Raw genomic sequence first — 22,789 nt, forward strand, 5'->3', positions numbered from 1 at the left:
AAAGGCATGGTCGTCTGATAACTTGCTCCGCATCGTGAATTGTATGCTTTCATTCAAAAGAGAACCGTATAAGATGTCTTCTTTATTGTGGTGGGGCACGCTTCAGGCATGGATTGGCAAGGAGATAGTCATCTGGTGCCTCGGGGTACATGCATTGAAATTCTAAGCAGGAGTTGTGAGTCCAAAGTAAGGTTCAATGATAATCAGCTACAGTGATCTTTCGTGACTCGAACTAGGATGATGTTCTGCAATTCTTTCGTCATCTTCCTCATCCTCCGAAGTCTCCTCATCCTCATCACTATCCTCATCAATTTCACTCCCCTCTTCCATTCCCTCTTCCCCCTCATCCTCAGACTCGCTCTCACTTGCATAGAACTTGTTCAAATCCCTCCAGTCCTTCGTATCCTTTGGTGTCGATCCCCCTGTGGGCGTGAGTACAACTGGTGTCGAACCCGCAGGCGTGGGCATACGTTGAGATGAGATTCCCTGGGATGAGATCGCTTGAGCCATCGACGACAAGGCAACTTGGGGTGCGTCGTCATCGCTATCACGTAACGCGGGGTCAATTCCCTGTTCCAGCCACTCGGGGAGATCTGTCACAGTCTCGTCATCGTCGTCATCATGCAGATGCAGACTTTCACTCTCCATCACGAGGGATAGCGTTCCAAGTGGACGATTGTCTGCGGAGGACTGAGTTCAGTGGGACATGAAGGGAAAATATAGAAAGATGAATATAGGTCATAATCATAAACGAGTCCTTCGTCGACAAAATCAGAACTCGCAAACACACTCACCAGTCACTGGCTCTTCTTCAATCGTCCCAGTCTTTCCCTCGAACAATACACGTGTCACCTGTTCCCTTCTCAACACCACACCCGGCCTTCCTGCCTGCTCTTCCCTATTCCAATTTTCCCCAATGCCTTCCTCGTCATCACTGCTCGTGACACCCGCAACTGCACCAACAAGAAGTGCCCTCAACATCCTCGCACGGTCACGCACGTCCCAGTCTTCATCGTACCGAGCCAGTGTGAGAACATGCTGTGCCAGCAGGGCGAGTGTACGGTGCGTAGGCGCGAGCAGTATCAGTTTCGCAGCAAGAGTGAGGGTCTGGAGTTTGACTAGGGAAGCCTGGTAGGAGTTAGCACGAGCGGGGGAATTATGAAGTATGTTGAAATACACCTCAGTGTTGAAGCTTCTCGCTGCCTTGCGCAGCACATCTGGTGCCCAGTCTGCTATGCCTTCAACTGTTGTTCCCGTATCTGGCACCGACCCGTATTGACCGACGAGCCACAGCACGCAAGCTCGTGCGTGGGGGTGCCGGATGTCGTCAATGCGCCTGGCCAGCTGGGCAATAATAGAGAGTGGGGCTTGGGCTACAGAGGTCGACTCCGTGCTTGTGAAGGACAGGGGTGCAGCTGATAATGAAGTAGAGATCGATGGTATCAGCGAGGGAATGGATGACGTGAGGAGAGCTTGCTGCGACGACAAGGAAGTTGCGAGAGTTGTGGTTGAGGTAGAGGAAGGTGTGAGAAGTTGATTTTGGACAAGGGACTTTAGGACGAGGACTGCATTTGAGACGATGGTATCTATGCAATCATGTAAAACTGAACTATAAGGAGATTAAAAGATCGCACCGACCTTGCTTGCTGTTGATCATTCCCATGAGGGCAGTGAGGCATTGAGGCGTAGACGAGGGAACGAGGCTGGCAATGCGTCCAATGGCATGGATCGCATCTCCCACAACAGAGTCGTCTGTGTCTTGAGTATAGTCCTGTATACCCGATGAGGGTTTAGCAGCAGGGAAAAACATAACGACACGCGATCAAATGTCAGGTGTAGAGTCAAAAGGGTATTGGAAAAGAAGAAAAGGAAATGCAATCAGCTACCCCTACCTCCAAATAGGTGAACTAAACGTACCACGAACTCTCGTAGTAATGTCTGGTGATTGTCAACTGTGCACAATGCCAAGAGAACGGAAATCTTTGTCCGTTTCACCTGTTCTGCATCATCCGCGTGCACGAAAAGGCGGTTATGTGAAGTAATGAATAGAGCCTGAATATGGATACAAGGGTAGTGGATGTGCAATTCGAGCGAGGTCGAGTCGAAAGGAGAATGTAATAGTCAATCAATGAATACCGTTAGCTCTTAGTCCATATCTTCGCGGAGATACGTACTGGATGCGAACGTGCGACGACGAGCAAGTAAGCCAATGCCACACGCTCAACCTCGCGCGACACGCTGAGGAGGCGAAGGAGAGGTGCACCAATCTTTGAGAGCATTGACGAAGGGGCAAGGTAGTAGAAGGCCCGTACGACAGCAAGAACAACCTGATTGCTTGGTTAACATGATTTTCATGATGGAAGTGGATTGATATGCGCACGGCAGGGTTTTTGTTCATGAAGAGAGGTTCTGCGCAGGCCAGCAGGAGCTTCAAATCTTTGTCAACCTCTTCCCCTTGCCTCTCGTTGGCGGGAACGGGCTTGGGTAACATAGTCCTCGCGTATCGTACGAGTACGCGGAGAACGTCGACCTGTCCCCATGCGTCAATGTCCGGCAAGGCACGGCAGAGGCGGCGAAAATGCACGTGGAGAAGGTCAAGGCGAGATGGCGCAATGGTGTCGAGAGCAAGAACAGCAGTCCCAAGTGAAAGCGGAGAACGATCGCGCAGAAGAGTCGTCATAATATCGAGCAGAGTTGGGTGGTGTGCCTGGTCTAGTCTTGACACATGTTTCGTGATTCATGGATGGATATTGAATTAGGTTGGGCTCACTTGTATACCTTCATAACGGCAAACGCAGCAGCCTTACGAACGTATGGGCTCGGGTCTGCAGCAGACTTTCGGACAGCCATAAGTACGATGGTAGCAACGGTAGAAACACGAATGCCACTCAGCACACGAAGAGCCATAGCACGTATGAGAGGGCTCGGATCAGCGAGATCTCGCTGGAAAGTATTGATCGATAGCAATGCCAGATCAGGTTCAGATGGTGCACAACGAAGGAGGTAGATGTACACCAGCTTGCGTAGCTCGAGGTTTGGGCTGGCTACATTCTTGACTACAGCGGGGAAATATGAGGAGACTGGCCGGTTCTTTGAGATGAGCTGAGGACAAGCAATGTTATAATTTCTATACAGATACCACACTGACTGGCACAAACCGCGATCAATCGTTTCATGGCATCCAGCTTTTCACGGTCGCTGCTTGACTCAAGCTGCTTTGTTATATTCTTCGCCTTGTCGTCCGCCATGTCAAACAATGAGCTCCCGCCCCGTGTCAACGACAAATCCCGGGTATGCTCAGCTATTGTCTCTTGAATCCTCATCCCAAGCCGCGTTGCATTCTCGCTCAGAGCGTTGAGGTTGATACCGTCCATCGTTTGGTGTGGACATGCACGTAAGTCCTAAGTTGACTAGTATCTCACGTGCCAGCAACCCGTTTCATGTCTTGTACGGAGGCGGCGGATTAAGAACTTGTTATTTACGCGTCAGAGTTAGGCTCAGAACTTGCTCAGAACTTTGCCAAGAAGGCCTTACAACTGGAGTTTGTCAATCGCAAATCGGTCGCAGCGGAAACTATTCCGAAAACCTGGAGACGTAAAAGCAGCGTATAAAGGTTCGCAGAAAACCACTCAAGCAAGCAGAGTTTATCATTGAATAAAAAGGTGCAAGGGCATCAGCTATCTATATCAAGGCTCGAGTGACGCAGGGAATGTCCCGTTCTCCCTCTGTTCGTCCCACTTCGCTATCTGGACATGACAGCATGAATAAGGAATCAGACTTGTGTCATGATATTGAACACCTACCCATTCATCTAAAGGAACAACAGTCAGAACGCTTAATATAACCGAGATAGAAAAGGAACATACTAGGACATAACGAGTTGTAGGCACGCTTAAATTGTTTGCACGGTGCGAAGTCTTCACCCTTGGCGGCGACGCACTTGAAGTAGTCCGTGTAATTCTGGAAGCTGTTGTAATGTGACACAATCAGAATACACGCTACACACTAGAGAAGAGTCGCTGCTCACCAGTGACGCGTCTGGTTGGTGTTCGGAAAGCGAGCTGTATCCAACCGAAATGAGTTAGCTGGTGTAAAACATGGAGCGAAGAAGAGTAGGACGCACCGTCAAAGCCAGCAGTTTGGAGGACATATTTGCTAATATTCTGTGAGCTGAAAGTAAGACCGACAAAGATGATGCAGACGGACCTCGACAGATCAACAGTCTCAGAGTCAGACATTTTTGTGTGATGGATGTCGATGCGGTCTTAGAAACCTTAAGAGGTCGGGTTTGGACGGAGTATGTTGATTAGTCAGCACATCATCCTTACCTTGGACTTACCGTGATACAACTGCACAAACATTTGATTCCTATTTAAATATCGTCATGGACGCTCTCAAAGCTGAAATTGCGCTCAAGCGCAAATCCGTACAGAATGACGCTGAGACGCGTCCGTCTAAGTACGTGCGTCGCGGTGAACTTGAGCGCCTGAAAGAAGAAGAAGAACGGCGAGCACGCGAGGAGAAAGAAAAAGAAAGGGCGGCAGAGCAGGTGGAGAGGGACGCTACACTAGCGAGAAGCAAGCAGAAGAAAACGGTGAGCTCATCTTGTCATCTTCACTGCTAGTAGATTTATGGGTTGGCGAGCAGGCCGACACTTCCTCGCGCTCCACTTCTAACACCCCTTTACCGGAAAGTCGGGACCCAGACTCGACAATCTTAGACAGTGCATTCAACATTCCAAACAATGAGGCTATCCGCCGGCTGCGAGCCAAAGGCCAGCCGATCCGACTTTTTGGTGAAAGCGACCGCGACCGGCGCCTGCGTTTGCGTGCTCTCGAACTCATCGAAGAGCGTGGTCATGAAAAAGCTGGCACGAATGACTTTAGGAAGGCACTGGAAGATGTCGAGAGCGTCGAGAGGGAATTGAGGGCCAAAAACGATAAGGGGAAGAAGAAGGATGATGGAGAAGTGAACAATAGCGCCGGGAGTATAGCCATGGTGGATTTGGGGCTGTTGAAGACAGATCCGGATAAATTGTACCCCGTCATATACTACGCACTCAAGCGGACGCTCAAGGAATGGGAGGAGGCAATGGATGAACGACCAGGTATGCCTTGCACAAGCGTTAACTCTGTATATCTAACAGGAGATACAGAAAACGTCAAACGGACTCATCAGGGAAAATTGGCTGCAGCAACGCAAGTTCAGTCTGCCGAGTATCTAAAGCCACTGTTTAAGACACTTCGTTCACGAGTGAGTCTGCCCTTCTACTTTTCTCGATTATTTCATTTCTTGTCTTTGCACATCACTTTGAATTTGCTCTCTGCCACTCATCCAAACTTTATATATACATGTTTGTTGTCATCACAGGCTTTTTTCATGTTAAAAGTGGAGTCATCAAGCTGACAGTCGATTGTCATAGAATTTACCGCCGGACATGCTTGTACGCATAGCTGAAATAGTATATTACATGCAAATGCGGCAATACCAAAGAGCAAACGACTCGTACCTTCGTCTGTCCATTGGTAATGCGCCATGGCCGATTGGTGTTACGATGGTGGGGTGTGTATTTATCCACCATTCTTATCATCACGTTCGCCTTATTTGAATGATTTACTAGCATCCATGAACGTTCCGCACGCGAAAAGATCTCCACGGACCAGGTTGCGCATGTGCTGAATGATGAAGTCAGCAGGAAATATATACAAAGCCTCAAACGGTTAGTCTCGTTTTTTTTTGTATCTTTCTTTTTTACTCTTGCTTCATTTCAAGTGTCAACTCAGCTGATACATCCTCACAGGCTCTTGACGTTCTCTCAGACAAAATATCCACCAGAGGACGTTTCACAGCTTATGGGATAGTCTTGTTTGTGCTGCTCTAGTAGGGCGTTTGTGTGTGTACATTTGTACTGGACATTTTATCAAGCTGATTGTATATCTATGCTGTTCGTACCATTCATGACCTAGCACATCCTAGTGCAAGTTCTGCGGTGTCAGTCGAGATGCTATGCGTTCCGGTGACTCATGTTCTATCTGGCATACACTGGCGATCTTTATCATCAACCCAACCACTATCGCCCCTTGCGCCCTTTCTTCCCTCGCGCCGGGTCTTCGGATTCAGCAAGCGCGTGTCCTGATTCGCGGATGTGTGCAAATAGCTTCGTGCGGCTCTCAAAGGGTGATTTGCACACGTTGCAAACCTATAAGTATATCAACACAGTAGAGCAATTGCGGGAGGGAGAAGTGCAGACCATGCTGTGCTCTGCCTTGACAACATCGGCGGCTTTCTTTGCTTCTCGGAGCTTTCGTTTTTCCCGCTTTGAAAGCTCGGGCTGGGAAGACATTATATCCTGAAAACCATCCCTGCTTTCTGGTGGTGTGATGGAGGGTGCTGACGCATCGTCTAATGGTCTTGTTTGGGGCTTAAACTTTTTCTTTTTGCCTTTTTTGTGCGCGAGTTGGTCATCTTCAGCCGGGAGTCCCCCTGGGGGTGAACCGACTTCTCCGTTTTCGAGTACCGGCTCTGAGGGCGTTGGTGGGAGTGGAGGAACAAACTCGCTATCGAAGTCTCCATCCACCTCATTATCGTCGCTTTCTCCCTCCTCCGGACCATGCCCGAGTGCTTCTTCCTCTTGCCACATCTCCCTTTTCAGTCTCTCGATCTCACGCATGTGCTTCTTGCTACGCTCGTGGCTATCCCATGCAGCTTCGCTACGAAACGTCTTCCCGCATGCGACACACTCCCATTCCTCTGGGTTGCCTTCACCTGCTGCCCACTCGAGGTCAGCATCAGCATCATAATCCATACCGCCCGCTCTCTGCCAGGCTTGCTCTACATAAGGCTTGGCGGGCTGGGGACGTGGTGTGGAGGACCCAGATGTGGGGGCTTTGGCTTGGGATAATATTTTGTTAACTTGAGATTGTGCAGCGAGATGGGCCTTGTATCGCGGGTCTCGCTTGCGAATAAAAGTAGCCAGTTGCTGTGCACCAATAATGAGAGCTTTTTCAAGTAAAATGTAACTGTGAGCAATTACTCTGATAGTCTCATTATAGTCCTTTCTTGCCTCATCCCTGGCCTTTTTGTTGTCTCTCTCCATGAGCCTGGAAAATATTCAGCCACATAATGCGACTAGACACCATTACTCACCGTCGCACTCGACGATCGGGTGCCTCGGCAAGATTCCACTGTTCCATCCATACGAAATCCTTGAGAGTCGCAAAATTAATCCATGCATTATAGAAATTGCGTGCAGCGGGCTCATTTGTTGATTTGGGTATGGACCAATGCCAGGAGGCATCTCCAAAGCTAGGATACTCGATCTGAGAGATGAGGTTCTCTTCCTGTGCTAAGCGTGTAAAGAGGTTGCGATAAATTGTGAAGAAGCCCTGGTGGTGGTGAGTACAAGTAGTGATCATAGTGTATATGTTATTGCGGTTATGGGGGCAACGCATTATATACGGAACGTACATTCTCGCTGTCGTCAAAGCTTGACCAGACGGTAGCATCAAAAAATCGAGCGAGGTGCCTGACGGTCAGGCCTCTGTCACGGGCACGGGGAGGTGGGGCGCCTTTTCGAATGTCCTCGAAGACGGCCTCTGCATCAGGTTCTGGTGCTAGAGATGCTTTGTGAGAGTCATACCAGGCTCTTTCCTACTTGCATAGTACAGTCAAGAGCGATACAGAGGAATGCATAATAACAAGTACTAACCTGGTCATCACTCAATACCTGTCGATCCGACGTGCGATGAGCCTTCGACTCGTATTCTTTGGGGTGAGAACTCGCACCTCATATGCCTGCTGAATAGCGGCGAATCTTTTGGTAGCACCTTCGACATCATCTTTGTTCTTGTCAGGATGATGAACAAGAGCTAATCTTCGAAAGGCTTTCTTGATGATAATCAGACCACAGACACTTGATAAGTTAATATGAGCCGTATCATACCTTGATCTCGTCGCTGTTTGCCGATTCCTCGACACCCAGTAGCTCATAGTAGTCGGGGACTGCATCCTCGGATTCAGTGTTGCGTCCGATGGATTCCCGTGCACCCATGAACGTATGAAACTGCTGTTAGTAACACTGTGATCGCAGTACGAGCCAATGGTCTTCGTCATCAGATCCCGTGAGTTCCGTGCTATTAGAGTTTCCAATTGCTTCCGAAGTCACGCAGGGCCTGGGACTGTCGTAGAGGATTTTCGTACAACCAAGTCGTTCTAAAAGTTCTACCACTGGCTCCTCGTTGTTTGCAATATGTCCGACTTCTTCAAATCGTCATCGTCTAGTTCTCCGTCAGGTATGCGACGCTCAGTCATGCAATTCTAACTGCCACTCAGTCATTTATAGACATGACTGCAAAAAAAGAAGCCGTGATGAATGGTGTGCGCTCCGAGATTGCCCTAGCCAGTGCGCAGGAGCTTATAAACGTGTGATCCTTACTATCGCTACTAGTGCTCACAGTAACAAATACTTTTAGAAAACAAACGAAAAATGCTTCGCTAAGTGCGTAACGAAGCCTGGACCCTCCTTGTCTAGCTCGGAGGAGGTGGGTGTACCCATCGAGTTTGCAAAGAAGATGCTGACATTTTCTCACATCTAGACATGCCTGTCTCGATGTCTCGAACGTTACCTGGAAACATGTGAGTCTCTGGTCGAGATACCCTGTCATGTAGTTGCTCACAGTCTCGCAGTCAACATGATTAGCAAAACCTACAGCGCCCGCTTAAGCAGAGAACGGGAGCAGCGACAACTTAATCAGATATAGTCGGCATATTGTATCCATACCACCCATTTCATTAATTGTGTTTTCATGTTAGTCGTTCATCAATCTCACCTGCGTGTTATCAGGGCGGTTCCGTTCTTGACTCTGAAACCACGAGGCTGGCATGGAGGATTCATTACCATCTACTGTGCAAGCTACGGTGTGCGACAAGGTGTCTTTGTGGTTACAAGTAAGATATTAAATAATGATGTATACCAGCATTCAGTGAAGGAAGATATGCTTCCTATGGAGCGTGGAATGACGGACCCCGTACTAAAGATGTGGAAGCGAAGCAGTGTAGGGTATTAAAATGTTAAAAATCAACTTGTGAAGTGAAGGTGAATGAAGTTTGTACCGCGAACGAAGGCAAAAAATTATTGGGCAACCCATGCGAAGTAGCGCAAAGGTCCAGGGGGTTACAGCTTCCTCAGATTCATATGGTAAACCAGGTATTGTGAGTTAATGAGGCTCAGCCCCGTGTGTTGTATTCATTTGTGGGAGGATAAAATGGAGTTGTCAACAACGGCGGTGAAGGGGAAACGAATGGCGTCTGGGTAGAGGAACTAGGGGTTGGTCCATTGCTAGAATATGGAGAAGCCATCGACATAGTACCATCATACATATGATGCACCGGTGCGGATGAATAGGAATGCGGGGGAATACTATGGGTATCTGTTGGACCGTAGTCGACTGGGGATTGAGATTGTTGCGATGCACTATGCGATGACACGGAGTTCGCGTATTCCGAGAACATCGATGAATGAGACGATAAGTGGATGGATGGGTGATTACGACTGGAATATAGTGAGAAAGATGATGAAGCGTACGGGGCTGAGTGTGGCCCTGGGGTCGGGTTGACAGGTAAGTCCACAGCGAGAGACTGATGGCTGGGGCGATGCAGATGACTCAATTGCATGGTGCCACCTGAAAAAGACCTTCTCCTTATGTGGACAGGACCTTCTGCCCTTCTAGAGTCGCCGGCATCTCCACCGTATGGGTATGCAGGCCCTGTTAAAATTGCCATGGGTGGTTGGGGGACCTCCATGAGAGGTGGCGGCGGCTCCTGAGAGTAATAGGACGGTGAATGAAGACGAATATCCGACCCAGAAGCATGTGCGTTCAGATGGCGCAGAAGGTGTGCAAGCTGTACCGCTGAACCTATCAGGTCATGACGCAGGATCTTAGTGGCTTGTTGTCCTTCCGTCCAATCCGCACATTTTTTCCACTGCCGAGTGGGCCCGGGGCTCGAGAAGGACTCAAGGTAAAAAGTTGGCGGTTGTGAAAGGATAAATGAAGCCAGTCCTGACCCTGGCGCCGCGTTTGTAAATTCCGTATGAACGATAATGTCGAAAGGAATTTCCATCTTAAAGCCATAGCCTGCTGAGTGGATGAACCACGTCAAGCACCGCTTGCCGTCACACAGGTAAGCCACGAGATCATGCTTCCCTACGGCGGTTGCAATACGACGCCACGTCCCTATAGACAAATCATTGCACGGAATTATAGTAACCGCTGGTAGCAAAGACGGCATAAGTAAAGAAACCAGGCTCCAAAAGTCTGGCGACTTACGTTCGTCTTCATGTATGAGGCTATGTAACTCTGCCTCATATCCGGTCGCCAATTCTGGGGGGGTATCCGGTGGGGTTTCAGCGCTGTCCCCTCGACCCTTCTTGCCATCTTGCAGTTTGGCCTTTGCACGTCTGAGGGACCGTTATCAGCGGTGCATGCGCGCTGTAGAGAATTTACGGACCTGTTTTGAAACCATATTTGTGTTTGTCGTTCCTGCATGCCCAATAAGTCACTGATTTCTTTCCTCCTCGCTGCAGTGGGACTTCTGTCCATCGAAAAGAAGCGCTCCAAATGGATAAGTTGTTCAGGAGTGACACGTGAACGCTTCCGCTTCTCTCTTTCCCACTTGGCTCCCACGCCGCTGATGGACTTTGACCTCTGTGGACCAGAAGATGGGACTTTGCTGGAATCCGCCTCGTTGCTGTCCGATAACGACGCGGAGCTGGGTCGGACAGCCCCAGCATTGACCGGAGACTGAGCTGACGAGCTAACGGGAGAAGGCGAACAGTCTGACGCAGTATGAGGATTTTCGCAGTGTAAAGGATGCCTTAGCAGCTCATCCTGGCCAACATATCCTGCACGTGCCATGGGCACCCAGAGACAAACGCACAAAATGCGCTCTGGAGTACAGGTTTCGCACCCAGTTCCCAAGTCCAGCGGCAGAGGTAGGAAGCAAAAAGCAGACGATCGTAGCAAGGGAGGTTATCCCTTTCACTTGTTTATTTGAGCGGCTTTTGGTGCAGTCGTAAAAAGAGGAGATCGATTGCCCGTATGTCAAGTTGTTGAGTTGAACAAGATACGGTTCAGGCCCTTGTAAGGACAAGGTAGCCAGAAAAGGTCGGAGAGGTGGCAGGCCAATCGTACGCCAGATCAGACGATCGCGCAGCCTACTCAAAAGGCAAGTCAGGAAGGAGAATGATGGGTCGCGCAGGAAGATTCACGCAAGGAAGGAGAGAGGAAGGTACGAATCAAAGCCAAAATAAGGGAACTCACCGGATCGGGGTACCAACCAAGGAACCGTAGTTGGGGGAGATGTCTACTTCCGTACTGCGACGTACGCATCCACAAAATTTTGACGTTCCTCTTGAGCAAGTTGGAAACAGCAAGATAAACTTGAACGCGGTGCCCAGAGCGTTATAAAGTTTGATGGTCAGTGCTCCAAACGAGCGGAATCCTTGGGTACTAGGGTCATGTCCGTAATGCTGTAATCCTGCATGCAATGATGACTAGTTTGGAATGATAAGATCTGTCGGATTCGGGTAGCTGGCTGAGTTGAATCTTTGATGGGTCCCAGGAACTGCTACCATTGGCGGGGAGATACGCATGTTTGTACGCTGTCTGCCAAGCAAGCAAAGCTTACTTACCGCACCCGAAGAAGCCGCATCATGATCTGGTGTGCTGGCACTTCAAGTTGAACTCAGCTTCTTATCCGGTCTCTGAAACAAACCGATGTGAATGTTTGGATAGGTGCGGCTGAACAAAAAGGTTGCGGCACCGGGAGTTGCTATGCAGTTCGGAACAAATGATCAACATGAGAACTAGCCTTTTTCGCATATAACATTCTACGTCTCGATAGAAAAAGTACGCGGAGTCGCGGACGGTTCCGGGCTTAAAAAACAGGGTCCTGCATGCCTCACTTGAATCGTTGTGCAGTCATATACATAATTCTGTTCACATACCAAGGATCGCACCGTGCTGTCAAACGAGCAAGATTGTCATGTTTTGTAGAAAACATTTTTAAGGATCGACTTCCGATCAGACATGTCAACGTTCTGCCTCAGGCTGTGCTAGCCTGTGATCCGTGACGTTCTCTCCCGAAGAAGCCGATAGTCTGGTTTTACCGGCGATCCTTGACCACACTTTTCATGGGCTAATCTGGAGTCAGCGGGAAACGGAAAGTTGAGTTGGATGACACGCAGGTTCATGATAACAGCTAACCGTGTCACACTGCATGTTGCCCAAGGTTGCCCACCGCCAGCGATAGGAACTGATACGAAAAGGGTACGTACGTACTTACCGTCACAGTACCGTATAGGGACCCTGCTTTGACCATTGATGTGTAACCACGGGCGACATGTCAGAAATCTCAGATCGAGCCTTGCAATAGGCGGGTGCTGATAGGCGCTGATTGGCCCGAAAATCTTCCGAACAAAATGTAGCATGGGCCTTCACATAATAAACATCAGTCACATTCTCGCTACGCTGTCATCTCGTCAAGCGTACTGATCACCAAGATATGTGTAGATATGTACATCATAATTGCTATCGTTGAAGGTCGTTGTATAGCATCTTGTATACTCACACTTGCCTTAACCATCACTAATAAAAATACGCCATCTCCTAGCAATAAAATAGTGATACTTACGCAAAGGCTGCAGAGCAATGTGACAACAAAAGCGTTCAGTACTTACACACCCCACCTAGCGCGGAATCATAGGACTTGAAGCAAGAAGCACGAGAACCGAAAAAGAACTGGACGTATCTCACCCAGCCGCAACTAATATCGCGGTCGCTTGGCGTCCCTGTCATCATACCCACCAGGTCCTTCACGTTTGAGGTCTCCACGGAATCCGCCTCTACCTGGACCAAAGCCACCCCCTGGTGGTCCATAGCCTTGTTGTGGAGGACCGCCAAAGCCCCCGGGACCACCAGGAGCTTGAGCACCTGGAGGGCCGAAGCCATTAGCAGGAGCATCACCGCCAAATCCACCTCCGTGGTAACCAACGCCCCCGCCTCGACCACCCCTGTTGAGAGAGTAAGTGACACATAAAAACTATGTCCAATGTTTGAACCGACCTGTAGCCATCGTCACGTCCACCTCGAAAGCCACCTCCACCTCCACCACGGAAACCACCCCGGTCCCCAAAGCCGCCACCCCGGTCCCCAAAGCCGCCACCGCCGCCTCTAAATCCGCCACCGCGACCGCCGCGAAATCCGCCTCGGTCACCGAATCCTCCACCCCTCCCCCCGCCCCCACCTCCTGCAAAACCGCCTCGTCCACTGGAAACTCTCGGAGGGGGTAATACAGGTTGTTCGACTGGTTTCGGGCGTCCGCCAAGACCTCCACCAAGACGACGAGGTTTCCATCCTCTTACAGTCCGGCCGCGTTCGACATCAACAAGTATGCGTTTTCCCATGATATGCAAACCATCAGATTCCTTATAAGCCGCTAAAAAGAGCTCAGTACAAATGAAAGAAACAACACTTTTACCATCATTACCTTTCATATCTCGTTCGCGTTCATAGACAATGAATGCGTAGCCTCTGCACCGGCCTTTCTGGTCCCGCACTAGTCTTACCCGTTCAATAGTGCCAAAACTCTCGAATTCGCGTCGGAGGTCACTTTCGGTTGCGTTTTTATTCTGCATGAAAGGTGAGCGAAATGCGCAAAATCAACATGACGATAGAGCTAACCAGACGTGATATAAAGAGCGTCTTATATGGGTCTCCAATGGCTTCCGCGTCATCCGCAGGCTTGTCTAGAAATAAGATGAAAAGTGCTTAGCGGACCTACATCACATTAACGAAAATGACAACTCACAGGTCTCCTTTGCGATCTTGAACTCTTCTGTCTTTTTCTTTTTGCGTTCCTCTCTCCGAATTTGTCGTTTGGTTTCTTCGGCTAGTGTGAATGCAGGTTCCTCGCCTTCTTCCATCCCGTCCCCAACTTCGCCATTCCCTGCGATCAATGTTGCAGTTGAGGCCTCCTTGAGTCGCGCTAGGATACTTGCAACGCCATCAACATTTTTGGAAGTTACACGGTGGATATCTTTGCCAACTGGTCGTGCATAAGGAAGAGGCGGTCGAGGTGCAAATAGTTTTAAAAGATTTGGTGGGAGGAGATGTGTGCCAGGCATGGCAAGGTATTACAACGGAGCCTTGCGACGATGAGGCGCAATTACAAGAGCTCACTAAGCTGCTGTGCGAGCGCACCTGTCAACTTTTTAGAAACGTGTAACGAGTCGCTGTGTGAGAAGGCGTTCAAACTCCGCTAACTGGAACCTTGGTCTGTGCGCTGGTGCAGGTGAGTCAGTCGCCGCTATCCATAACAGCGAGCTCATGCAAAAATCACTGCTCTGTATTCAGAAATGAGAGAAATACATGCTTTTCAGTCATGTAGCAAAAGTTTTATTGCCCGCACATCAAGTGCATCACGCTCTCTCGCTAGCCAAAAGTTTCTGGCCTCTACGGCTTTCAGTAGACCGTACACCATGTCTTCTGCGCGTCGAGATTTTACTTCCTTCTTTTGCCACAATCAACAGTGGTCTGCTCGCAGTGATGGGCTAAAGGCTTCCGACATAACTCGCGTCCGGGGCATTGCACATGCAATTGCAGAACCAGATGCAGTTCATGTCGCCCCCGCTGGCTTCAAAGAAGTTGAAGTACTCACCCCGAAACGCCTATTAAAGATTTACGCGCAGCTCGCGAAGTCGCGCCTGACCATCTTGGTCGTCTTGACTGCAATGTCAGGGGTCGCGCTCTCACCACTTCCTGCGACTGTCCCGATTCTTCTCTCCACAGCTGTCGGCACGGCCTTGTGTTCGGCTTCGGCGAATACTTTGAATCAACTCCAAGAGATACCTTTTGATGCTCAAATGGCTCGCACCCGCCAAAGGCCGTTGGTTCGAAGAGCCATTTCCCCTTTACATGCTGCGGGGTTTGCTGCTGTGACAGGAGTAGCAGGTCCTGCAGTACTATGGTTCATGGCGAGCCCAATTACAGCTTGTCTTGGCGTAGCCAACATTGTACTCTATGCAGCGGCATACACTTGGTTGAAACGTAAAAGCGTATCCAACACCTGGGTTGGCGCAGTCGTTGGTGGAATCCCGCCGGTCATGGGTTGGACGGCCTGTGGTGGAAAAATACTCCCATCTGCAGATTACCCGATTCACCTTTTTCTTCCTTCGTTCCTCACAGAGACACCACTAGACATGTCCATGATCGATAACCCCCTTGGCGCGTTCGCACTATTCATGCTGCTCTACAGTTGGCAATTCCCTCACTTCAACTCGTTATCGCATTTTATTCGAGGTTCCTATGCCCAAGCAGGCTACAAGATGCTATGTGTGCTGAACCCACAAAAGAATGCTCTCGTGGCTCTCCGCCACTCTTTACTCCTTGTCCCTATTTGTTCTATCTTGTTCCCCCTGTCAGGATTGACTACATGGGCCTTTGCTATCACAAGCTTAGTTCCGAACGCAATTTGCGTTCGTGGTTCTTTGGCCTGGTGGCGGCGTTGTGGAGAAAAGGAAGCAAGGATATCGTTCCAAAATTACCTGTGGTATTTGCCGGTGATGCTGGCTCTGATGATGGTTCACAAGCAAGGGTTAGAATGGAGACGTTGGGTAGGGATGCAACACGAGGTGCCATCGGACGGAGCAGATATACCAAAGCCATAAATATAAATTGTCCAATTAATTATGCCTACAGCCACTGCAAGCTTTCACGCTCGTCGGATGAAACATTTTTTCAACTCATCTACTTTCCCGATGGCCAAGAACGTTCGGCCTCCGTTGTACTGCCGAGCTATAGAACTTTGCACGCGATTGAGCCACCACTCGTTCGCGACTTCAAGCTTTAATTGTGTACCCTTGTCAATGACAACATGCTGCTTGTTCTTTCTCTCTCCCCTACGCCCCTCGTACTAATCCCCAGCGCAACTAAGCTCACACCTTGTCCAGCAATGCCCCGTACTCAAGGGAATACATCCCGAAGTCGCACATAGTTTTCCATCATCGATTTAGAACGACTCGGTCCGTCCCCCAGCTATCGGGTTGCTGTTCTTACAGCTGATCATTCTGCAGCATATCGTACCTGCCACGATCGAGATAATTTAGAATCGGATTGATCCAGGCAACCACCAATTACCAACAGATCCTCATTACATATCTACGAATTCGGGAATTCCAATTTCAAATGAGTTTTATACCGGTGGAATGTCATCATGGGTGGGTGAAGAGGGCCGAAGACGTGACTCTGTTGTGAGGAAACCGAAGAAATTCGTACTTTCTGAGCCAAGTATCACGGAGGAAGCGGGCGTGTCAAAGTCGATTTGCATTAGCTTTTGAGACGATCTGCTCGTGGATCTACTCGTGTAAGCAGTGCCAGCTATGATTGAATGTAGAAGTCTTCATTCGTGCACTGAATTTACTTGCGATGAGTGATAGCCCGCGCTAAAAATACATGTGCGAACAAGCGCGCGTGGACGAGGCCTATATAGTTGTAGGTTCGGATGGAGCACCGGTAAGTACTGTGTAGATGCCAAATATATGCCATGCAATTAAATCATGGCATATTACACCTAGTACATATGATGATCAGAGTCAATCGGGGGAATAACTGATTGTCGAAAACCTTGCTACACCGCAATTTTTGGCTTTGTCCGTGCAGCCTCTCGCTTCATCCTCAACGCCTCCAACCTACTTTTCATTACACTGACTTTCATGTCCGCCTCTTCTTGCGCCCTCTCCTCATCCAATAAGCGGTCCATGATCATTTCCCTTTCATCCTGATCCTTCCTCCGCCTTTCCTCGTCCGGGTCTAATTTAGCCCCAACTTCTGGAGGATCCGTCTCACCCTGCAGGGGCGGGAAACCTTCTGCCACGTCAGAAACGAGATCCGGTTCCGCAAATACAGTTGCCCGGTCATATGTCTCGCGTGTATCGGGCACATTAATCACCGTCTGTTGGAACTTGATCCACTCTTGGTCAAGCTCTGGTTGAGTGACGGCAGCAGCGTGTGGCCCCGACTCCTTCGCGGGAGTAACTGTAGATAAGTTGACATCTTCGTCATCCGAATCATCTGAAAGGGACGGTGGTGCGTTTGACGGGTCAGAGAAGAAGTCTGATGGAAACGCGCTGGAACGAGTAGTTGAGGTAGTAGGCTCAATTTTCTGCTTCTTGGCTGCATCTCCGCCAGGGGAATCTTCATCTGCCTTTCTTTTAGTGACTTTAGCCTCCTGTATAGCCTGTTGCTGTTCCCTAGCCCTCTCCTCTTCTTTAGCACGAGACACGTTCGTACGGTGTACTTTGCTGCCAAGATGACCGTCCCAAGCAGATGCATGCTTGATATTCGTTCCGCAGACGGAGCATCGCAATTGTCCGGTTGTCGTATAAGATGCAAGTGGATGGGTTACACGTGCTTCCTGGCGTTTGGCTTTAAGCAGGGCACGGACATCTGTCATGGTGGACTATAGAGAGCAGAACGGAGTTGTTGGTTATGTCAGCATACCGGTTTAGGCGATTACGAAGGATTTTATTTGGCCATACCTTCAAGTGATGGCTCAACGTTGAACTACGAACTAAGCAAGCCAGGAATCAAAGCAAAGCTCGCAAACTATGTGACAAAAGGTACGAATAATCATCGAGTGACAAATGTGCAACTCGGGAGAAAGGATTAGCATTGAGAGCACGGACACATCGTTTGTATTCTCCCTAAATATGACCTGCAAGCCGAATGCTATACACATGCTATGCCAGCGCTAATCGTGACAACAGCCCACTGGGGTCCCATTGTCGTACTGACAGGCTATCGGGATGAGACACCCATATTACCTAATGATTGAGTGCTGCCCGAGACGTTAGACGGTGGGGGTAGAACACCTACTTGTGTCCCAACATTCGCCACAATACCTACGAGCAGGGGTAATATACCCACATAAAAACGCCTTCGATATTGTGGCCAGAGCCCCATGTGATCAGAAAATAAGCGCCATGCAGCTCCATTGAAAACCTCCCGGATATAATCTGTAGATTTTCCCTCAGGAAGCAAGGAGGTTTCATCACAGAGTTGCACGCTATCATGATGTGCACGAGGGATAGCCAAAAAGGCTTGGCAGAGAGCAAATATGGTGTATGGTCTCAAAAGCATCACGACACTAAGGTGGCGTATCGCGAAAACGACGATGCCGCATCTGCGCAGTGTCTAGTTGCGATGATCAGACATATAGTTGCATGGGAACAGAGAATGAGCTAGACGCTCGTGTGTAAGAGAGTCGGGCAGGTGATGACTGCCATACAGAATGCTTTGGCCGGATGGAAGGAGTCATTCAACGCATAAGCACCCTTAAGCTGGAAAGCAACGAAAGAAGACAAATTACACTCAATTAATCCATAACCAGGCGCAAAGATGGTATAGTCATCTATGGCAAATGTTACAAGTGGTGAAGAGGGAAGAACTTCATTGCTTTGTTGCGCAGAAGAGGCCATGCGATCTACATGATCATTAACTAGACATTCTGGTGTGAGACTGCCTGTGTGAGCAGCAGGCCAGAAGAGTGAAGGCGAAGGAGATGCAGGAGGGAACATAGCCATTAGTACAACGAGCGTGCCGACTGAGTGTTCCAGATGTAGAGTAGAACACTTGGAAAACCAAGTGCACTGCATTCTTGTGATCTGTGAAGACGAGGTAGGGTTCGTGCAGGTTAGCGTGAATAGATAATAAAACAGCACCTATAATGCCCAACAGCTCGTCATGCAGTATACTTGCAGATAAGTTCCCAAACGAAAAGACCACCCGACTGTCAGGTGCAGAAGTGACTGAACGAGCATGCAAAAAGGATGGTGTCGACGGGAGGATCGACGCGTCCGATGCAGCAATGGGATGTTGTTGGGAGAATGTGAAGGTAAGAGCTGAATGGAGGGACGAGCAATAGCGAGTGTGTTATCGCGTGAACGATAACGCCGCAAAGGGAAGACGCTTGAGCTAACGCACTGGGAAGTGGCGTCGTAGGGATGGTGATGCTGTAACCCTCAAAATGAAACCCGAGATTGGGCGTTGTACAGACCAAGACCCGAAATGTGAGAATAACGTGAATCCATGTTTTGTCAATGTCGGCAGAGCTGCTCTCGGAAACGACGATGCAAGCGATGTGACCCATTTAGGATGTGCAAGATGCCGACATGATCCTGAAACGAACTAGACTGATCAGTAATATCATGGAGTGTTTGGTGCACCAAAATCCACGCCCAGGGGAGGTGCCGCCGGGCGCGAACAAAGGACCGGTGACAATGTGATTGTGCCAACTAGTAAGTAGCGACAGCTATTGAGCGTATATACATGACCAGTTAGCCAGCGCCATCTCACGAAAGGCAGTGATGATGATTCGTAAGGTCGCGCTGGAAACCCAGCGAAGACATTCAGCTGTGTAATACTAGTAGGAAAATTGAAACCGAAGAGTGCAATCGGAAGGGGGCCTCCACAGCAATTAAGGGAACCGAAGGTAATACTGAACGATGCGAAGGTCCAGTTTTTGGCCCTGTGTAGGTGCGATAGGGAGTCCTAGAGATCAGTGTTTCGCCGTGCGGCTGTAGCGCTGTCTGAATGGCAGGCGCGTTGGGAGATCAGGAAGTTGAAAGAATGACAATTCCGTCAACCATTGTCGGTCACTTGATCAATATCTCCCGGAACTCACCGGCACCTTTAAGCTTTAAAGTTCGCGATGCCAAGGTATAGTCATACAATTTCGAGGGCTGGCCTCAAACCCCCTGGTGTTGTCAGTCGAATATGAATCTGTGCCATCTTCCTCATAATTTAATCCTTCAGTTGCAAAGCTTGGTAGCAAACTTGAATGCGGCGCATAATGTTCTCTCTGGCTGTGACGTGATTATGTTCTCGGAGAAAACCCGCTAAAATTTTAATGGATTTCGAAGTCTCGTGTATGTCACGTCCTCATCATAATTCACATAGCCTAGTGACTAGCTACGTATACGCACGAGGCTCAGTATAAAGACGGCCAGCAGATCGTGATTTGGTCATGACTCATCCCGCCCTCCTTCAACCATATACAATAGTATCTCGTAGTTGCACTCTAAGCTTGCATCAGAACTGAGCAGATGTCCCCCATCCCGCGATTCACGATGTGGAGTGCCCACTTCATCACGCTCATCGCTCCAATTGTCTCGGCAATAGAGGTCACAATCCCTCTTACCGCGCCTCCGGGGGCAGCACCACTTATGGGGAACCTCGTCTCGCTTTCAATCGAGCAAGATAGATGGACCGATTGGGCAGGAACAACAGAACCGAATACATTCTTTAACAACGTCCTTGATAACTTTATCCAAATCACGAATACTCCTCCCTTCGTGAGAATAGGTGCTGACTCGGAGGACCACACTGATTTCAGCTATGACGTCGAGGTAAATTTCTTTTCATGTTGAATCGATTCGTGTGCTTAACTAGTGCCTAGTACGGAGAAGATATTTTCCCTCCTTCGAGCACAATAAGGCCATACCCAGAAGCTACCAATATCACTGTTGGCCAAGGCTTCTATAACATCATCTCTCATCTTCCAAATGGTAATCTAATTTTCTGGGGACACTCGAGCGACTAACTCGCTTTATTTTCAGGTACGCAAGTTCACTGGGGCGTGAACTTCAGGGAATACAACCTCACGGCAGCCTATCTCGAAACTGTTGCCCTCATGAACGCATTTTCTTCCCCTGCCGTCGTAGAGAAATATATCACTCTGAAGTTCATCGAAATCGGCAACGAGGCCGATCTGTACTACCACAATAAGGGCCGCAACAGCAGCTGGAATGTGCAAGAATATGTATCTGAGTAAGTTCACGGCAATGACGTCCTCATCGGTGCTGACCAGTATGAAGGTGGGAGGAATTTGCGTATAACGTATCGACAACAGCCAACCTCTCCGACTGTTCATACACAAAATTAATTGGAGCCGCTTTCGCTGAGTCTTCTCACAACAATCTTAGCGGGTTCTCTCCGCAAGCTATATTTAATCTGGGCATCCTTGAATCTCCTGCAGGTCAACTAATCGAGACGTACGTCAAACACAGCTCTAGAAACTGGATAGCGTGCTGAATATTGAATCCCGTGGTTAGCATTTCGCAGCACCATTACAGCGGCTCATTCTGTACTGGCGGCGGAGCTGTGCTGCAGGATTTAATGACCAAGAGCTATATCCGTGGCAATATATCCGCGTTTAGCCCTGATGTCGAAGCAACCTTGGCTAAGGGGCTGGACTACATCCTCGGGGAGACAAACAGTAAGTTATTGTCTGAGAGTTGTTACACAGTGCTAGATTTGCTGACTTGCTCATAGGTATGAGTTGCCACGGTGCACCTAGTAAGGTCGATAACATGAACAGAAGCCGCAATCACTTACATATGATCGTCCTTTTTACTAGATGTCAGCAATACAGCCGGCGCCGCCCTCTGGTTACTTGACTACACTCTGTATGCCACACAAGTCGGCATCAGTCGCCTACACTTCCACGACGGTATTGGCTACAAGTACAATTTGGTCAGTATTCATCTGAATCATTGCAGCGTCACTCAATCCTCTTATGCGCAGATCCAACCCACGACACTCAACTACTCAATCCTCGACGGTTCTCCAATTGAACCGCTGGCACCACACGTACAACCAGCATACTACGCAGCCATCATCGCCGCAGAGGCTATCGGGTCATCTGGAGCCACGCAGGCAGTCGAAATCTCCATCGACGAGGATAATGTGGCAGGCTATGCATTTTATGAGCATGGCGTCCTCTCAAAAGCCGTCTTCATAAACTTGGTCGCTTACTTTTCCGACGCTGGCGCAAGGAACTCGACTCACATCGATTTCTCTTTCACGGGTCCCGGATATACTTCTGATAATATGAGTGTGAAGACGCTAGAAATTGGGTATGTATTAATTTCATAATCATTGTGGTCTGGATGCTAAAGCTGTGCGTAGGTATGCCTCCGATACGGCCAACCTGACCTGGGGAGGCCAGACGTACGAGACTAGCGACGGTAGAGTTAGTGGGCCCCTAACTGTCGACGTCGTACCTATCTGCTCTGGAATAGACTTGCAAGAGACGGAAGCAATCCTCGTTACGTTTCTATGACAGGGATGGTTTAGCATACAAACATTAATTTTAATGCAGGACAATTCGTAGTTGTGTCTTAACGTAGAGCTTTCCATTGGTTGGCGCGTCCAAAAGTGAGAAATGCTGTGCAGTCGCAGTTTCGACCGTGTACTCCTGAGATACGCACCCTTCAGTGGACAAGGTATCCTGACGGAAAGACTCCTGGTAAAGGTCCCCGTTGCATATCTACTGATTCAGAAATGTAAATTCAAGTTCAAATTATGTAGTTGTATGCATTGGTGGTGGAAGGCTATCCACAGGTGGGTGAAGAGGCTGGAGACTGTAAACAGGGGGTATGCTTGGATTTTGTGAAGCAATTCAGGGAATTTGTATATTCTTGGCCAAGGAGATGTGTGGCACTAGCAGGTTTGATGTCCTGTTTCATCTGCTCTTTCACCTACTCTTTTTCATTTGGGGGGTGACATCGCTAAAGATGTGTTCAAAATGTCTTGTGCACACAATGTACTTCAAAACTGCTTGCATTCCTTTGTGTTCATTGAGTAGGTGCTTGATGTTGCATTTGTGTGGGCCAACTTCGAATCTTAGGGTGTTGCACTGTCTGATGAATGATTTGGCCAAGTATTGCAAAGGG

At 49.0% G+C, this 22,789-nt stretch overlaps 11 protein-coding genes across 11 annotated transcripts; 4 read left to right on the forward strand and 7 right to left on the reverse strand.

Annotated features, from left to right (window-relative positions):
* Positions 1–207: 207 nt before the first annotated feature.
* BJ212DRAFT_1477768 (adaptin N terminal region-domain-containing protein) lies at positions 208–3,374 on the reverse strand (the record flags this gene model as incomplete). Its single annotated transcript, XM_041339600.1, has 8 exons — positions 208–680; positions 795–1,586; positions 1,639–1,771; positions 1,918–2,052; positions 2,175–2,327; positions 2,381–2,717; positions 2,771–3,102; positions 3,159–3,374. 8 exons carry the CDS (start codon positions 3,372–3,374, stop codon positions 208–210), a joined length of 2,571 nt encoding a protein of 856 aa, XP_041196670.1.
* A 139-nt stretch (positions 3,375–3,513) lies between these two features.
* BJ212DRAFT_1334614 (cytochrome c oxidase, subunit VIb) lies at positions 3,514–4,274 on the reverse strand. Its single transcript, XM_041334882.1, has 6 exons — positions 4,207–4,274; positions 4,124–4,155; positions 4,028–4,061; positions 3,867–3,967; positions 3,804–3,811; positions 3,514–3,746 (listed from the first exon to the last, which is right to left on the reverse strand). The coding sequence occupies exons 1-6, from the start codon at positions 4,236–4,238 to the stop codon at positions 3,687–3,689; spliced, it is 267 nt and encodes an 88-aa protein (XP_041196671.1). The 5' UTR covers positions 4,239–4,274; the 3' UTR covers positions 3,514–3,686.
* BJ212DRAFT_1457313 (Prp18-domain-containing protein) lies at positions 4,275–5,861 on the forward strand (the record flags this gene model as incomplete). Its single annotated transcript, XM_041338878.1, has 6 exons — positions 4,275–4,594; positions 4,648–5,107; positions 5,156–5,253; positions 5,423–5,562; positions 5,621–5,719; positions 5,801–5,861. The coding sequence occupies exons 1-6, from the start codon at positions 4,385–4,387 to the stop codon at positions 5,859–5,861; spliced, it is 1,068 nt and encodes a 355-aa protein (XP_041196672.1). The 5' UTR covers positions 4,275–4,384.
* A 209-nt stretch (positions 5,862–6,070) lies between these two features.
* BJ212DRAFT_1265241 (DnaJ domain-containing protein) lies at positions 6,071–8,050 on the reverse strand (the record flags this gene model as incomplete). Its single annotated transcript, XM_041330470.1, has 8 exons — positions 6,071–6,199; positions 6,251–6,979; positions 7,034–7,100; positions 7,147–7,385; positions 7,468–7,650; positions 7,709–7,726; positions 7,786–7,887; positions 7,943–8,050. The coding sequence occupies 8 exons, from the start codon at positions 8,048–8,050 to the stop codon at positions 6,071–6,073; spliced, it is 1,575 nt and encodes a 524-aa protein (XP_041196673.1).
* Positions 8,051–8,149: 99 nt separating this feature from the next.
* Positions 8,150–8,992, forward strand: BJ212DRAFT_931130 (Tim10/DDP family zinc finger-domain-containing protein). The gene is made up of 5 exons (XM_041344371.1): positions 8,150–8,291; positions 8,342–8,421; positions 8,472–8,540; positions 8,595–8,634; positions 8,686–8,992. Exons 1-5 carry the CDS (start codon positions 8,249–8,251, stop codon positions 8,757–8,759), a joined length of 306 nt encoding a protein of 101 aa, XP_041196674.1. The 5' UTR covers positions 8,150–8,248; the 3' UTR covers positions 8,760–8,992.
* Positions 8,993–9,225: 233 nt separating this feature from the next.
* On the reverse strand, positions 9,226–10,913 carry BJ212DRAFT_1477773 (uncharacterized protein; the record flags this gene model as incomplete). Its single annotated transcript, XM_041339601.1, has 3 exons — positions 9,226–10,268; positions 10,326–10,456; positions 10,507–10,913. 3 exons carry the CDS (start codon positions 10,911–10,913, stop codon positions 9,226–9,228), a joined length of 1,581 nt encoding a protein of 526 aa, XP_041196675.1.
* Positions 10,914–12,654: 1,741 nt separating this feature from the next.
* Positions 12,655–14,353, reverse strand: BJ212DRAFT_931157 (uncharacterized protein). Its single transcript, XM_041344372.1, has 5 exons — positions 13,867–14,353; positions 13,740–13,804; positions 13,546–13,687; positions 13,122–13,494; positions 12,655–13,069 (listed from the first exon to the last, which is right to left on the reverse strand). The coding sequence occupies exons 1-5, from the start codon at positions 14,180–14,182 to the stop codon at positions 12,823–12,825; spliced, it is 1,143 nt and encodes a 380-aa protein (XP_041196676.1). The 5' UTR covers positions 14,183–14,353; the 3' UTR covers positions 12,655–12,822.
* Positions 14,354–14,536: 183 nt separating this feature from the next.
* Positions 14,537–15,724, forward strand: BJ212DRAFT_1297212 (protoheme IX farnesyltransferase; the record flags this gene model as incomplete). Its single annotated transcript, XM_041332554.1, has 1 exon — positions 14,537–15,724. The coding sequence occupies one exon, from the start codon at positions 14,537–14,539 to the stop codon at positions 15,722–15,724; it is 1,188 nt and encodes a 395-aa protein (XP_041196677.1).
* Positions 15,725–16,206: 482 nt separating this feature from the next.
* BJ212DRAFT_931384 (uncharacterized protein) lies at positions 16,207–17,796 on the reverse strand. The gene is made up of 3 exons (XM_041344373.1): positions 17,594–17,796; positions 16,680–17,514; positions 16,207–16,626 (listed from the first exon to the last, which is right to left on the reverse strand). Exon 2 carries the CDS (start codon positions 17,506–17,508, stop codon positions 16,684–16,686), a length of 825 nt encoding a protein of 274 aa, XP_041196678.1. The 5' UTR covers positions 17,509–17,514; positions 17,594–17,796; the 3' UTR covers positions 16,207–16,626; positions 16,680–16,683.
* A 450-nt stretch (positions 17,797–18,246) lies between these two features.
* On the reverse strand, positions 18,247–18,894 carry BJ212DRAFT_931549 (uncharacterized protein). The gene has a single exon (XM_041344374.1). It carries the CDS (start codon positions 18,707–18,709, stop codon positions 18,296–18,298), a length of 414 nt encoding a protein of 137 aa, XP_041196679.1. The 5' UTR covers positions 18,710–18,894; the 3' UTR covers positions 18,247–18,295.
* A 1,011-nt stretch (positions 18,895–19,905) lies between these two features.
* On the forward strand, positions 19,906–22,271 carry BJ212DRAFT_1334634 (glycoside hydrolase family 79 protein). Its single transcript, XM_041334883.1, has 9 exons — positions 19,906–20,461; positions 20,512–20,620; positions 20,672–20,882; positions 20,930–21,106; positions 21,167–21,330; positions 21,387–21,410; positions 21,472–21,587; positions 21,639–21,970; positions 22,023–22,271. Exons 1-9 carry the CDS (start codon positions 20,159–20,161, stop codon positions 22,174–22,176), a joined length of 1,590 nt encoding a protein of 529 aa, XP_041196680.1. The 5' UTR covers positions 19,906–20,158; the 3' UTR covers positions 22,177–22,271.
* The last annotated feature ends 518 nt before the right edge of the window (positions 22,272–22,789 follow it).

The sequence above is a fragment of the Suillus subaureus genome (genome assembly GCF_016647635.1).
Source record: "Suillus subaureus strain MN1 chromosome Unknown BJ212scaffold_6, whole genome shotgun sequence".
Classification (NCBI taxonomy): Eukaryota; Fungi; Basidiomycota; class Agaricomycetes; order Boletales; family Suillaceae; genus Suillus; species Suillus subaureus.